The following is a 14619-nucleotide window of genomic DNA, read 5'->3' on the forward strand; positions in this document are numbered from 1 at the left end:
TATATGACGTCATGCTCAAATGTAGAAATATCGGATTTTCTATACGAATAACCTATGCTTTTGGTGTCCTTAGGTTCAATGCAAATTTTAAATTATTCTGATCTACATCGAGATCTTCCGAAACCGAAAACAAACAAATTATCCGACATAATACACCATCGTCAACGAATATAGGCGAAATATCCACAAACAATCAACACTATGAGAGCATATTATGCGAATTGGACAGTTTACCCGTATCAGTATAGAAGCTCATCTATCTAAAAAGGGATATTGATGCTATATACAATTTTTACTATAGGTCAGCTGACGTCAAATGAGGATATCAGCTGAATCGTAGCAAATTCGTGTCCCTAACTCCATAGATGACGCGTTCGATGTTTGGATCGGGAATGTCGTCGAGGTGGTGTGGAAAAGATGTTCACACATGATCGAAAAACGTCAGTGGAGAAACACTCTGCTCTGAAAATATGAAGATTTGAGAGGATTCGATTTCGATAGGTAGTCAAACAATTTTTTAGGGTTTTTTCTTTGGGGGTGGGGAGGGAAGGGAAATGTTTCCGAGTTCTTGGTACTGCTATATTTGCAGCGGTCATAGATCATGAAGTGGACTTTTTACTCCTGTTCAGTGTTTGTTTTATTTTCTTTTCTTAACTCTATGTGTTTTTACGTGTGTTTGTGTGTGTTCTTTTTTTCCTGTTATCTTCCAGTTTGTTTACATAATTCTTTTTTTTTCTATAACAGCAAAAAATTTGATATTTTCATAAATTGAGGAAACAATGATATGCTTCCTCTTCCTTTGGCTTTCGTTCTTTGATGTTTTTCTTTGTGGAGAAGTGTTTATCCTTGAAAAATCATCTCACTTTGTAAAATTTGATGACACTCACTCAATTGTCACTTTTTGTTTCTTTTTCAAGCGATTCTCATTGACTTGTTTCCTTTTAAACCACTTGAAAGTTGTCGCTAAACACTACCGCTCATACGTGACCGTTGATAACGTTCTCTTGCAGCAACGAAGACCTGCTATTGTACCGTTATCAGCTTGATTTTTCCCTCTTCTTAAATACTTCGAAAAAAAAACAACTCAATATTAATGCATATACCTATGTAAACAAAATAAGCTAGCTGGTTTTTTTTTTCTTGGTGCTGCTCTGAAATTAAAAGATAATGTTGTTTCCTAGCAATTTTCAATTCGCTGAAAAAATTGCTAGTATCATCCGATCGTAAACGAAAATAATATGTTCATTTTCGATGTTTTATGGTTTATGCTCTCTCTCTTCTACGCAGCACGGGCACTTCCGAATGTTTCCTTGTTGGATGTTTTATTTGTTGCACGGAAAATACATGATTCATTCGAAAGTTATTCGAAGAATTAATTCTTTTTTGCAGAAAAATATTTGGAGAGATGCACAGAGTAGTGGAAGTCCATCTGATAGAGTGCATAGAATGTTTTTACCCTGTGCAACTCTATATTTGCGTCCCATCAAAATTTTTCACTTTTTCTTTTTTTTAATTCAAACAGGATCTCCGACTGTTGCGTTGGAGCAACGCAAAATGTGCTCCGTTGTCAAGATTTCGAACGAGGATGAACATGTTAATACTTGAACTCTCTGGGAGTACATGGATGAACACGGAAGCACGTGACGGTGAACATGTTTTTACGCGTCGTCGAAGACTCAGTGAAGAACCGGTTCATCTTTTGATAAATCGCGTTGAAACGAAAAATGACAATCTCTGAAAATTGCGAAACACGTGAGAACATGTCAGCTGACTGGATTTCTTTATCATAGTTTTGCTAAGTAAAAAAGTGTGATGAGAGCAACCGGTTAACGTGCAACGCAAAGGCACCACGTGAAATTTTTTCACATGAAAATTTTTCGAAACTGCACAGTTTGCATCTCTATGGTGTGCCTTGTACAATTGCGGGAACAGAATGTCACTAATCGAGTAATTCAAAAAAAAAAATTGGCTGGTCAAGTACTCAAACATAAAACTATAGATCACGAAAGAAACAGAAGAAATATAAGAATATCAATAATTTAATGTATTTTATCTACAAGAGAGATCTACATGAATAGTGTTATACTCAAAAGTTCCCACACTCGAATATCGTAATCTGGAAAATTCTCGAAAAACTCCCGATGTCGAATGCCATCTATCTGTCCGAAAAGCTTCAAAATTTTCGAACATTCGATATTCAAATATTCGAATTTCTAGTCGTCTTCTTATTCGACAAGATACGTGAATCTAGAAACATTTTTCGAAGCGGAACAAGAGATGAAGGAACTTCCACAGAAGTGTAGTGGATCAATCGGAAGACATCTGGAAAACAGCTCAAAGATCACGCCCTACCATACGTTTTTTTTTCAAAATGAAGTTCTTCAAAGGGGACAGCGAGAGGAGACGTTTGCTGGACATTTTCCATTTTACTAGAAATTTTAGCCCCTGTAGCGAGAAAAATAGGGTCTGAGGTGTTAACAGCTAGCGGTAGTAAAGCTTAAGTTTGTTGATGATTGAGGCAAGGTCGTTCAGGATTCAGGAAAATGTCTGATCAACGTTCCGCCCCTTTCCTTTCACCTATCTACTGATCAGCTATTGACTAACCTTTCTACATTTTCGTCCTTCCCCCTTAAGTTTTCCTATGAATGACCCCGATTCCCCGGATTTCCTATGCAGCAGATTTGAAGTAGTCGGTTATCCGAGAGATTTTTTTTCACGACCACCAATCTTCCGAAAAAAATTGCAATTTCTTTACGAAGAAGTCTCAATACAATATTTCCAAAAAAAAAACTAAAGCCTTAAATACTTTTAAATATCGTGCAGAATGATTGAGTTGGGGTTTCTTCCTTAAAATGATCTCATGATCTTCCTAACCGAACTGTGACGAACTCTCATTTGTCGAAGAAAAGAAAAAAAAGGTTGGAAACTACAATCTTCAGTCGAGTCAATTACTGATGATCATATGTTGATTGATGTTTGCATCGATACCAATGTCGATCAACAAGAAATTGAAGTTGTCGAATTTCATTGAAATCCACGAAAATTTGTCGACGAAATCACGACTGGTTATGACGTCCTCAAAATTCTACGTAAAACAATGTTTATTATTTTGCCTAAAAATTTTGTTTTATTTAGTTTTATGTGCAGATTTTGCGCGTTAATTAAGCGAATACATTCGTAATTCTTTGCAATTATATCTTATCCATATATTTGGAACATTTTTCTACGATGGGTAAGCGCATAAGGTTAAATTAATCGTATTCTATAGCAATTACAGTTGTTTCAGGTGGAATTCCTTAAATGTGTCTGACATGTTTTTATGGACTTTAGTGGTATAGGGGGTGCTTTTTTTTGGCATGCACTTTTCTAAAGTGAAAACAATCTTTTTTTTTTCTAAAAATTGCCACGCATGCCGTTGCTTCCGACGGTTCTTTCGTTTTTGATTATCAAGCGATTGTCAGTCATTCTCCTATCAACAAATAATTTATCATGGCGGGGGAAGTGCAGCATGTGATTGTAAATCAAACAAAGGACAACGGGAGTTCCACTACAAAGCTTTTAAATCAGACAACTGGTTTGTGGAATTTAATTATGTGTAGAAGTTAAAAATAGAACAAATTACACAGCGCTGATCAATCCCTTTGGGATGCGTCGACGCGGTGAAGCTAAATTCACAATTGTTCGGGTTTTACGAATACGTGCGCAGCCTAATGACTTGCGGGAACTGACGTCGATTTGAGAGTCGTATCAGTGTTTTTATCCTCTCACGGAAGCCTGGTACCAATTTATGGACATGGCGTTAAAGATGGCATGATCTTTTGGCCTTGCGGTGGTTTCGAACTGTTGGCAGTGCGATCGCAGCCGAACCTCTGACCGACCGCACCATACTCGCACAGACAACCAAACGTCACATTCGAACACTCGAATATCGAATCTTCCCGGTAAATTCTGGATTTAGTAACGATTATAATTTATTTAACCATAGAAAGTGGTTGGAATGGGCTAGCCAATAGGTTCCGGTAAAAATTATAGAAAATAGTTTGAACGCGAATAGCCAGCAAAACTCGAATATTCGAATACGTACGTACTCGAACCAAATTCGAATGTGTACGAATAAGTGAATAATTTAATAAGTTAAGGGTTGCAAAGTTGAGTTCCTAGGGTTACAGATATCCTTCGTTTTCTAGTTTTTCAACGGATGAAACTAGGATTTTAGGAGTGCGCTTGATTTATCCTTGTTACTTACAATTAAGAGATTGAAGAAGTTCTAAATTCTGGATTTAATAACGATTATAATTTATTTAACCATAAAAATGGTTGGAATGGGCTAGCCAATAGGTCTAGAGTCTCAAAAAGATCTATCAATTTCACTGAGTAAAGTGGGATTGGGTCTTTTTTTTGTCCAAGTAACTGTTCGGTTTAATTTCTACGTGGAACTATGGTTCTACGCAGTTCTGGATCACTAACCAAACAAATTTTTTCCACGAAATTTTTTTTTGACAACTATTCTAGCTCACATAGATACGTAAAACCATTCTGAATTCTATTTTCTAGCAATCTTTCTATCATTCTGAATATTCTTTATTTTTGGAGCAATGATTTGTCATATTTCTAATCTCTTTTTGGCACTGGATCGCTTCAAATGCTGCAATATATCCAAAAGAGTCGAATCTGTCTGTGAAACCCCGTTTTTATTTGATATTTGAGAACGATTCCACGTCATTTCATTGTTGAAAAACCGAAGATAATGTGAGTGCAAACGAAAGCGTTTAATCTTTTCTCAGCATTTCAATATGGATGCACTCTTAGCGCGCCCCTCCCCTCTCATTAAAAAAAAAGACCTACGAGGAATTAAAAAAACAAACTATAGAAATTCTCAGTAATTTGGCGTGATTGCTTTAAAATGCATTAAATTTCTATCAACTAATTCACTTTTAACATAATAATGTGAACTGTGAAAAATTGTATTTGAATTGATTTATGGTACATTCATGAAATTTAAAAATGCATAGATGAGCGTTTTTTGCAGGATATTTGCAGGAACAAGATTTAGTGTAGGCGGTTTTTGAGAGAATTTGCTGCGGTCACCTGTCATTAATTATTATTTCGGGAGGAGATGACGGCATGGAGGATCCTTTCTTTTGCCAACTTCTTTTTCCTTCTAATGCCTTCTAATGATTAATGTCATAGTGATTAAATCATCAGTAGCCATCGCTGATCAAAAATCTTCCATTGGACGTTTTTGAAGGATTTTTTCTTTATGCGTTTCTTTTCAGCGAAAATCTTGTGCTAATAAAGAAAATTGTAAGAAAATTCGATAAAACAAAACTAACCTGCATTCAGCTCTCATGTTTGGTTTCTCGTGGCTAGAAATTTCATGACAAAATTCGCAAATTTTCTCCGCAACCTCCAGAATGGGGCCATTTTTCAGCAATGGACAATCGTCTTCCTTCATCATTTGAATGATGTTCGATCGAGCAGGAATCGTTAATAACAGTATCAAAAACAAGTAGTGGTGGAGCATAGCGAGTATTGTATGTGTCAACGATTTTCGTACAGCTTTCAACTCACTACGCCTTTTATAGGAGATACAATCGCAGGCCACGCCCTCACATCGCCGGGGTTGCCTTCCGTGGAAAATGTGACGGCGTGAGAGAATGAAATGACGAAATGATTCCTTGTTTCGCGCTAGTGGAAATTTCGAAGACAGTGGAAGATTTTGGGACAATTTCCGGGATCTATTTATCTCTCGTATCCATGAAACTGAAGAAGACATCTCACTTACAAAAAAAAAAAAGAAAAAAAAACTAGGGAAAAAACTCTATGATTCGTTTTTCTTACTGGATTTTCAGATTCAGTTTTTACTTCATCTGCTTTTTTTGCAATAATTAGTCGGTTTGTACGATACCGTTTGCAGTTTTTTAGATGAAAAATCATTCCAAAAAGTTTGCTGACATCCTGCAAAAAAAAAACTTGGAAAAATCTCTGCTCTGTCTTCGTAACTTTTGAAGCATATTTTTTCTCACTTGAAAACGAATAATTACGCGAAATGACTTTTCTATAATGCTGAATCCAAATTTTTTGCTTTCTACGCAACTATCTGTTTTTATTTTTTTTTTTTGAACTGCTATCGTAATGGATGGGCATTACCGTAGTGCAGCAGATCTTTGATCGCGCAAGTGATTCGATTATTCTTAGTTTTCTTGCCACAATCCTTGAAAATGAATGACTAATACTGACGTTGTTTCAATTTCACGAAATTTCCCATCTATTACGTCATTTTACAATTTTTCATGAGTCTATCAATTCAATTTCATCATTGCTGTTTTTCTTTGTCATTTGCTGATTTTGGTGCTTAACGTAGTGACGTATTGACGGTGACGGAATTTTGCACAAAAACGAATTTTCTCGAGTCAAATACTAAAAATACGTGAGCTTTGGAAAGTATGAGTTTCTTTTTGTGTACTTTAGTTAGAGCTGACGAGATTTTGCACTTTCATCCGATTGCTGACGACCACACCCTTCGGTCGACCACGTGACTACTGAAATATGCATAGTTTTCCATAGAGCATCAGCGGTCCTGTGAAGTAGTAGAAAAAAATAAGTTGCGTGGGAACTAATATAACAAATGTAGTAATGTTATGTGTAAAAAAAATTAAATTTGTATTATTATACGTTTCCTTCTCTTCTTATCTTAATTCTCTTCAGTAGACTTTTTCTTCCAGAGGTTCTCCTCCTTTTTATTTATTCTTTTGTTTTCTCTTGCACATTCCACACATGGATAAATTCCAGAAGGATTTCTTTGAATAAATCCATGGCAGAGAAGTTTTTTTTTTTCAAAAACCTTTAATCCGAACGATATTGACTAGAAATGATAGAGTGCTGGAGTTAGGGTCAAAGAACTTGGAATCACAAATCTAACAAATCAAAATTTTCTTTTTTTGTTTTTTTTACATCCAAATGAATGAACTTTCGTGTTTGCCGGAAAAATGAAAAAAAAAAACTAATTTTTGTTCCCTTGGGTTCTAATGACTGATACTATAACGGCGGATTGTATGCATTACGTAGTGTGTTTACAGTATTTTCACCTGACGATTTTCTTTTGAACATCATATTTTCGGTCTTCGTATGTTTTTTGAGATGAAGAAGAGATGAAAGGGAATACGACGAACTCGTCCACGCACTATGAAACTGACAATATCGATCCTCTACCATTCCTAAACGTAGGGTCCCAAGGGATTCGATAGAGTACTCATCCATTCTTGCTGGGCTTAATAAAAAAAAACTCGTGGAAATGTCAAGTGATTTTATTTCCGTTGTTCCCTCCTTATGATTCATGTTCTAATTAATTTCATGGAAAAATGCAACTTTGATCCCCTCAGCGCACAAATACCCATAGTCTGTATTTATTTATTTATTATTCCAGAAAGGATATGGGAAGGAAAATACAAAACAAATACAGTAAATACATCATGAAAAATTTAAAAAAAAAGAAAACGATTGGATAAGAATCAGTTCCGAGTGTGTGACGTGTTCAATGCATAACACCGGATCTTTACATGTACCATCAGAAATTAAGTAAACTCGTCCACATTGCCGGCGTGGTTGACCTGATTTTTGATTTTCTGGAACGGAAAGTTTTTTTTTCAAGCCACTGTTCACGTAGGTCAATTTCATGTACAAATAATTTTATCAGAATATGAAGAATGAGGAAAAAATCCTGAAAATTTGTCATGTTTGTGATTTATGGGTGATATGATTTCCACGTGCACGTGGTGTATTGTGTTTTTGAACTGGAAAATGTTTCAACTGAAAATGGTCAGGAGGGCCAATGTGAGACCGTCACGAGCTCAACAAACCTAGTAAACAAGCGATAGCGATTTTCTTCCTGGTTAGTTGACCGCAACGAAGATAAAGAAGGATTAATCCGGAAAAAGTGTCCGTAAGTCAATACTAAAATAGGAATCCTATTGAGAAGCTTAATTTCAATGATTATGGATTAATGAAGACTACTAATCACTTATTAAGTCTTATAAACACTTTTCTTTGTCATTTGCTGATCTTGGTGCTTTTTGCCTGGTATTCCTTCTTTAGTGAAGCTTTTTCTTTTGTTTTTCTGCCAAGTCCTACCCCCTTTTGAACTGTTTTTATTGATTTGTTAACAATTCGTGTACTTTTTGGATGCCTTCTCTCTTTTTTTCATTCTGCAAATAATTCAATACTTTTCTAGGCCTCCTAAACACAAAGTCACCTTGAAATTTTTCTACACAGAAAAACTCATTTGTAGAGTACTATTTTTTGAAAAAAATATTCTATAATCCGTATGAGAACAATTGTTCCGAGAATTCAAAGCACAAAGTGGTATGAACAATTGTTCTGAAAGTTGCAAAAATAATCTTTAGTCAGTATTACCTGTTTAAAGACTTCTAACACTAGAATTTGTTTCATAAGCCACAGAGATATTCTACTGCTGTTTTCGTAGAAGAATGAGTAGCATAGCGATTTTCTGAAATTTTCTTTTATAAATTTAAAAAGAATTGCGGCAGGTTTTAGGTTCTAGGTTTTATTCCTGATCGGAAACCCATATTATTCCATTTTTTTCATAAACAATATCTCATTCAGATATCGTGATGTTCTGTGACCATCGAATCATTTCAATATTTCTGCTTTCCTCAGTTTATTGTGTGTAACATATAGGAGAAAATGGAGTTACAAAGGTGATAGTATTTAATCCTATGTCCAAATAAATTGGTCTAAAAATTTTTTCTCTGTAAACAAAGAGGTCGTTGTGTGCCAATTTTGTGATGTTTCTCTGCAATCCAAATGCTTTAAAGTAATTGCTTGCAAGGAGAAAAAAATTCCCTTTGTCCTTGATGCTATTGTAGTGAAGCAAACAAGAGAGAAGGAAAACAGTCAACCTCATCGCTTCCGGTGTAACCTTTTCCGAACATGAATACTCAGACGATGAAAAAAAATTCGTTGATGCTTTTCTCAGTTTGCTGAATTGACGGCGGCTTCCGTTTCATTGAAAAACTATAAATAGTGTCTGGTGGTGTGACAGTACGTCACACAAACAAGTGTTGATCAAGTGAAAACCACTGAAAAGCACAATCCTTTCTTTCCACTCCGGCACTCATCAGGCGGTCGGTTGTAAGGTCATGCTTAACGAGTTGGCATTCGGCCAGTTTAGCCTTGCAGTTGTGCGCAAAGTGCGGAAATCCGGTTTCTCACGTCATAAACATGATCGTTGTTCCGTCGAATAAGAAATCGACGAAAACCAACAACGTTTCTAACGGTTTTCTAGAATAGTCCGGGGCCGATCGAAATCCTGTTTCTTCCCACCATCATTGTTAAAACTGACTCTGAATTTCAACGATTTAAATGTGATTTTCAAAGGAATTCCATCGGCGTATACTTATTTGCTTATTAGCCTTTTACCTTTATTTGTTTGATTTGCGTAACAAATTTTTGCAAATTTTCTGGCTGCTGAATGGGATTTTGCTTTTCGAACGACAGCTTTGATAAAAGGTGGGCTGTGCGGAAAGAAATGTCAGCCCGGTTAGCTCAGTCGGTAGAGCACCAGACTCTTAATCTGGCTGTCGCGGGTTCGAGCCCCGCATCGGGCTTACGTTTTGCGCCCATTCTTTCGACAATTACTTCGATATAAAAGATAGTCAATTCTAAATATACCATGTAACTATATCATGATAGTGAGTTTTTTTCGAAGCTGTTTACTTTCGGGTTAAAAGTTGTGTCCATCAGAGTGAAATCAGAAGTTTTGAGGGAGTGGGGAACCATCCATGTGGTGACATTTTTTTGGGAACCGACTTTAAGTAAAGTTTAAGTTTTTTAATTTCTCCTTACTTGACTCGCTTTCTAGCCATTTTTGAGCGTTTTCAAAGACATTACTTTTCTGCTGATTCATCAAAGCTCCAAATGTGTTGCCATGGAAGTAATCGTATTTTTTTCGTAGACATTTTCGCTTAGTTATTCAAATTTAACTACAACGTCGCTAAAATACAAAATATGAGCGGTAAACATTGAAATTGTGGTTCCATTTTTTGGGAACTTATCAGAATTCTCTGTTATTCTGCAGAATTCTGTATTATCAGAATCGGACAAGTGTTGTACTTGAAACGTGCGGTGAAACTCGAAGTTATCTGAATACAAAAAAAAAGTTTCCAGGAATAAGCACTATACGGATAACTTTGTCTAGAATGTTTGTAACTACAATTTCGTATATAATTTATAAGAAATCTTTTGGAAATAATCCATAAAAAGGTCACAGTAAGTAGAAAATTCTTTGAAAAAAAAATTCAGCTCATTTGGAAGATGTTCATCGGACATCTGAGTTCCTCTCTCGAATCCATCACGTAACTCATATTTTTTGGATTTTCTTCTGATCATAGGGAGTTATATGTGGGAATGAATTCTCTAATCTCCCAAAATGTGGTGATGATGGAGAGTGCAGATCGTAAAACGGCTGTAAAGTGTAGGAAAGAAAATTAAAAACTGAGAATCGCTCACGTTATTGCTGATAGATGGGAAGTATACGGTATCGGTAACAAATAAAAGGATTTGAATCTCCCCTAACGCTAAATTACTCTTCTATTCTATGATTTTTTTTCGCTAAAAATTAAGTGCAGCTAATTAGTTATTGAGGTTGGGGTTTGGGTTTATGTGAGCCAATAAAAAGAAAAGCGTTGCCGCTTATTCCATGCGGATTTCGTGGTTATTTATTGATGCAATCATAAATGACCACGTGTGTAAGTCCAATTACCGATACGGGATCCAATTAACGTTCGGAGATATTTTAACGATAAGATTTTAAAACAGTAATATAAGAAATTTTACAATCTTATATTTTACAACAATTAAGAAAATTAAGAACGTTTACTTCGCTCATTTTTTTATCTTAGCAATAAGTTCGGACCTGTAGCATATTGAAATTTTTGATTTTTACTTTTCCAATACTTGGAATATGCATAGCTAAGAATTTTTATTACCTGAAAAATGAGCCACGTTCACGTCTCCATCTCTTAGAAACTCGAAAAATGTGTGCTTGAAATGTTTCTGGTTATGTATATATATATATATATATATATATTTAATTATATAGCAGGCAAGAAATATGGTTATCCTACAGTACTTGCAAAGTTCTCCGCAGACGGCTTACCGTATCCATCGATGGTACGACGATAACTTAACGGGATGGTAACAGATATCGAAAATTACACTTTTTCTCTTGTTGGAATGGATTTTTATGGAATATGTTTTTTTTAATCGGAGAGTTGGTGCTGATCGCTTATCAGTTTTCCATTCCAAAACTCACCGGAGGTAGCAACTGATAAGGAATACACGTGATTGCACGAAGCTATTTCCGTTTTAAGCCGAATTATTTGGAACGCATTGCTCATCGCTCCATTTTTGCAATGGATCTGGGGAACAGTCATTAAAGTGAGAAAAAATCCAATCATAGAAATTTAGGGTGTACTAAGGGACACAATAATTTTTAAATTAAACTACTTTTATCATGTTAGGAACTTAAATTCTGTTCTACTTTTTCTATTTTTTTTTGTACTATACGTACTATATATTACCTTATTTTTCTATTTTCTACTTCAGATTCAAAATTCGAAGTTTTGTTCAAAATTTGTTTAATATTGTTCGTGGATAAATATATAGTCACCTAGGAGACAATTTTTAACGAAGTAAAAATTTTTTATTGATTTCACTAATAAAACGTATTCTGAGTGGACGAAAAATTTCTTTCGCAGCATTTAAAACATTAAAATTTTTGCTGGTGGCATAAATAGATGTTTCAAGTAAGTAATTCAGAGAGGCGTCGGTCGTTCTGTGCTAATTTGATCATCCAGAACCTAGAAATTGTTCAGCTATAGCGTTCTGGATTAGAGAATAGAATCTTGCGTAAGAATTTCTCACTTTATGTGGCAGGAAAATGACTCCATAATTACTAAAGAAAATTTTAGTTAGCTCCCTTTTTTTTCGTTCATTCATCAAATACTATACGGTAGCACGATTTTGATCTATTGATTCATTTTGTGCTGCAAACAAACAAACAAAGTTGCTGCAAACTTTGGTCTTTCTAATCAATCAATGTTAACGATAATAATTTTCTACAGTAATATATTAACCCTATGTATCGATACGGAATGTAATGGGTGGAAGAAGAAATATTAATCTGCTTAATTGTGATTTGAGGGATACTGAGGTAACAGAATTTCTTTCTTGTGACTGAACTCTGATTAGATGCATAGAAAGTAATGGAACCACAGAGATCTTCAGATATGCATTACTTGACTCATTTATTCTAATTGTTACAAGATTGGTTACGGTAGTCATCAGTTCTCGATCACTCACCTTGCTGGAGAAATGTTTAGTGGCCTGCTGGTCCCACAGCGACCACCGTGTACGTCATGATAACATTGGTTACGGTACCCATTTATCGGCGCATGTTTTCACATCAATATTCATTTCATTTTTCAATGTTCTCAATATTGTTTGGAAACAGTTGCTTTTGAAAATTATCTATATTCTATCACTGCTCCTTGGCGATGAGTGCTTCTGGCGGTGCTTTTCTTCTACCTTGTGAGGGGATTCGCCTCGATCGGGCTCCGAGAGAAGATCACGTTGTGTTGCTGGTAGAATGACTGGTAGAAAGTCATCTGTTGGGAGCTTCCGCCTCTTGGTTCGCTATCAATGCGGAGAGGTGCAGCATTTGGACTTTCAGAAGAGAGGGATTCAGAAGAAAGTCTTCTTCTTGAATGGTAACACTCGCCCTTATGTCGCGAAGTTGAGTCAAGTGCCAGAGGCCGAATCGAGTGGTAGTCGGACTGGTCAGTGTCCGAACCATACATATAGTGAATGAGGAAGAATGGGCCAGTCGTCAATCTGCACAATCTCGACTGAACCACTCTTCCCCATCCACCGTACATACCGGACGTTGCCCCATCCGATTACCCCTTGTTCCGATCTTTGGCTTATCACCTGGAAGGACGCCAGTTCGTTGATGAGAATGTGCTCAAAATGGAACTTCACTCATTCTTTGATCGCATTTCACCGGACTACTACCAATCTATGAACTGCCTGGAAATTGGCAACATGTCGTCGATACCGACGGAGGATAGTAAACGTCAGTAAACGAAATATGTATATGTGAGAATAAACAGTTTGCAAATGAAATTATGCGAAGCGTAATAGAAACTAGTTGCTAGGCTAATAACTACCGCCTATTTTTGAACCCTGTAAGTACCAAGAAAAATGAACGAAGGTCGTCTATCTTTGTGCTCCAAATGCTCCTCGACGAGAACGCATAAAGGAAGTACCCTTTCATCTATGTATTCATCTGCGTAATTCATGCAAGAAATCACGTCCATGACGTCTACACTCACACATTCGCATGCTCTACCTGTTGAGCAAGCGGAGCAATTATGACACTGGTTGAATGCGATTAAAGATGCTGTTACTGGTGGTTTTAAAACAGTTTTGTAGTGAATGATGAAATAAAGCATGGGCTGTACTGTACTTGTACTTTGTACCATTATAATTTATGCAACTGAATACACGCTGCAACTGAAGAACGGAAAAATAGCCCTGTGTTGGATACACTGCTATCCAATGGTAATTTCTCAGCGGATAAATGCATCACGTAGCGGAAGTACATATCCACTCAGTCTGTCATTGGGAATGTTTATCCGGCAAATGACCGGGGGTCACGACGAAGCACCGCAGCTGCTTGAGATTGCGTCAGGAAACCAACCAATAATATTGGGCAGTACAGTTGGAAAGTGAAGTCGCCAATGGTCTCATTTCGATCGTATTCATCTTTTCAAGGATAAATATTTCGGATACGCGTTGTGATCTTTTCAGATATTGCCAAAATGACAGCGTTTTCCCTAAATCGGGAATAATTTTTAAAAATTCGAATTCAGGAAGGGGAGCATACTCTGCGCGTCTATTAGCTCAGGTGTGATTATTTCCACTGAGTCCTCTAATTGAGTGAGTAGATAAGTGCTTTGAGTAGATGTAAACGAGAATACTTTTGTAGCCCACGTTTACGGTATCACTTTGTTAAATTTGTGTGCTTGGAAGTTGTAGTCGGAAGACGGTATAAAAAGAGTTGCCGCTGATCCGTGATGTGTAACCATACATGGGTATAGTCGGAGATTAATGAGCGGAGTCTTGCTTCAATGGATACCAAATATACTGGAAAATGTGTCCGTGTGAAAAACTGAAATTATGTGCGTTGCGGCAGACGCGTCGCGTTCGTTTGGTTGAACATATTCGGGCCGACCATGCACGGTGGTTCATGAGTGGTCGTCTTTTCAAGAACATTTTATTCTTTGATATTGTATGAAGCAATGCGGATTGACGTGAAAGTTAGTAAGTAGAAATACGCTAATGTAGGTCGACATGAACGTTGCTTAATAGAAATAAATACCAAATATCCAAGTAGACGTGAATATTTGTTGTTTTCTTTTCAGAATTCCCACTACGTATTCTTGTATTCGTAGTTGGAAATTAAAATGTAGCTTTAGCGGAAAAATTATTCCGTTTTATAGTTGCATTCAGCTTTTGACAAATTCTGTATTATTCCAC

The 14619-nt window shown here is 36.4% G+C and overlaps 1 protein-coding gene across 2 annotated transcripts; it reads right to left on the reverse strand.

Annotated features, from left to right (window-relative positions):
• Nucleotides 1-353: 353 nt before the first annotated feature.
• On the reverse strand, nt 354-5524 carry RB195_003414 (uncharacterized protein; the record flags this gene model as incomplete). Of its 2 annotated transcripts, none has more annotated exons than XM_064201055.1 (2): nt 354-462; nt 5334-5524. In XM_064201055.1, 2 exons carry the CDS (start codon nt 5522-5524, stop codon nt 354-356), a joined length of 300 nt encoding a protein of 99 aa, XP_064056936.1. The 2 variants fall into 2 exon arrangements, with proteins under 2 accessions (XP_064056936.1, XP_064056937.1); XM_064201056.1 differs by having other exon boundaries at nt 5334-5458.
• Between the last annotated feature and the right edge of the window lie 9095 nt (nt 5525-14619).

This window comes from Necator americanus, chromosome IV, assembly GCF_031761385.1.
Source record: "Necator americanus strain Aroian chromosome IV, whole genome shotgun sequence".
Taxonomy (NCBI): domain Eukaryota; kingdom Metazoa; phylum Nematoda; class Chromadorea; order Rhabditida; family Ancylostomatidae; genus Necator; species Necator americanus.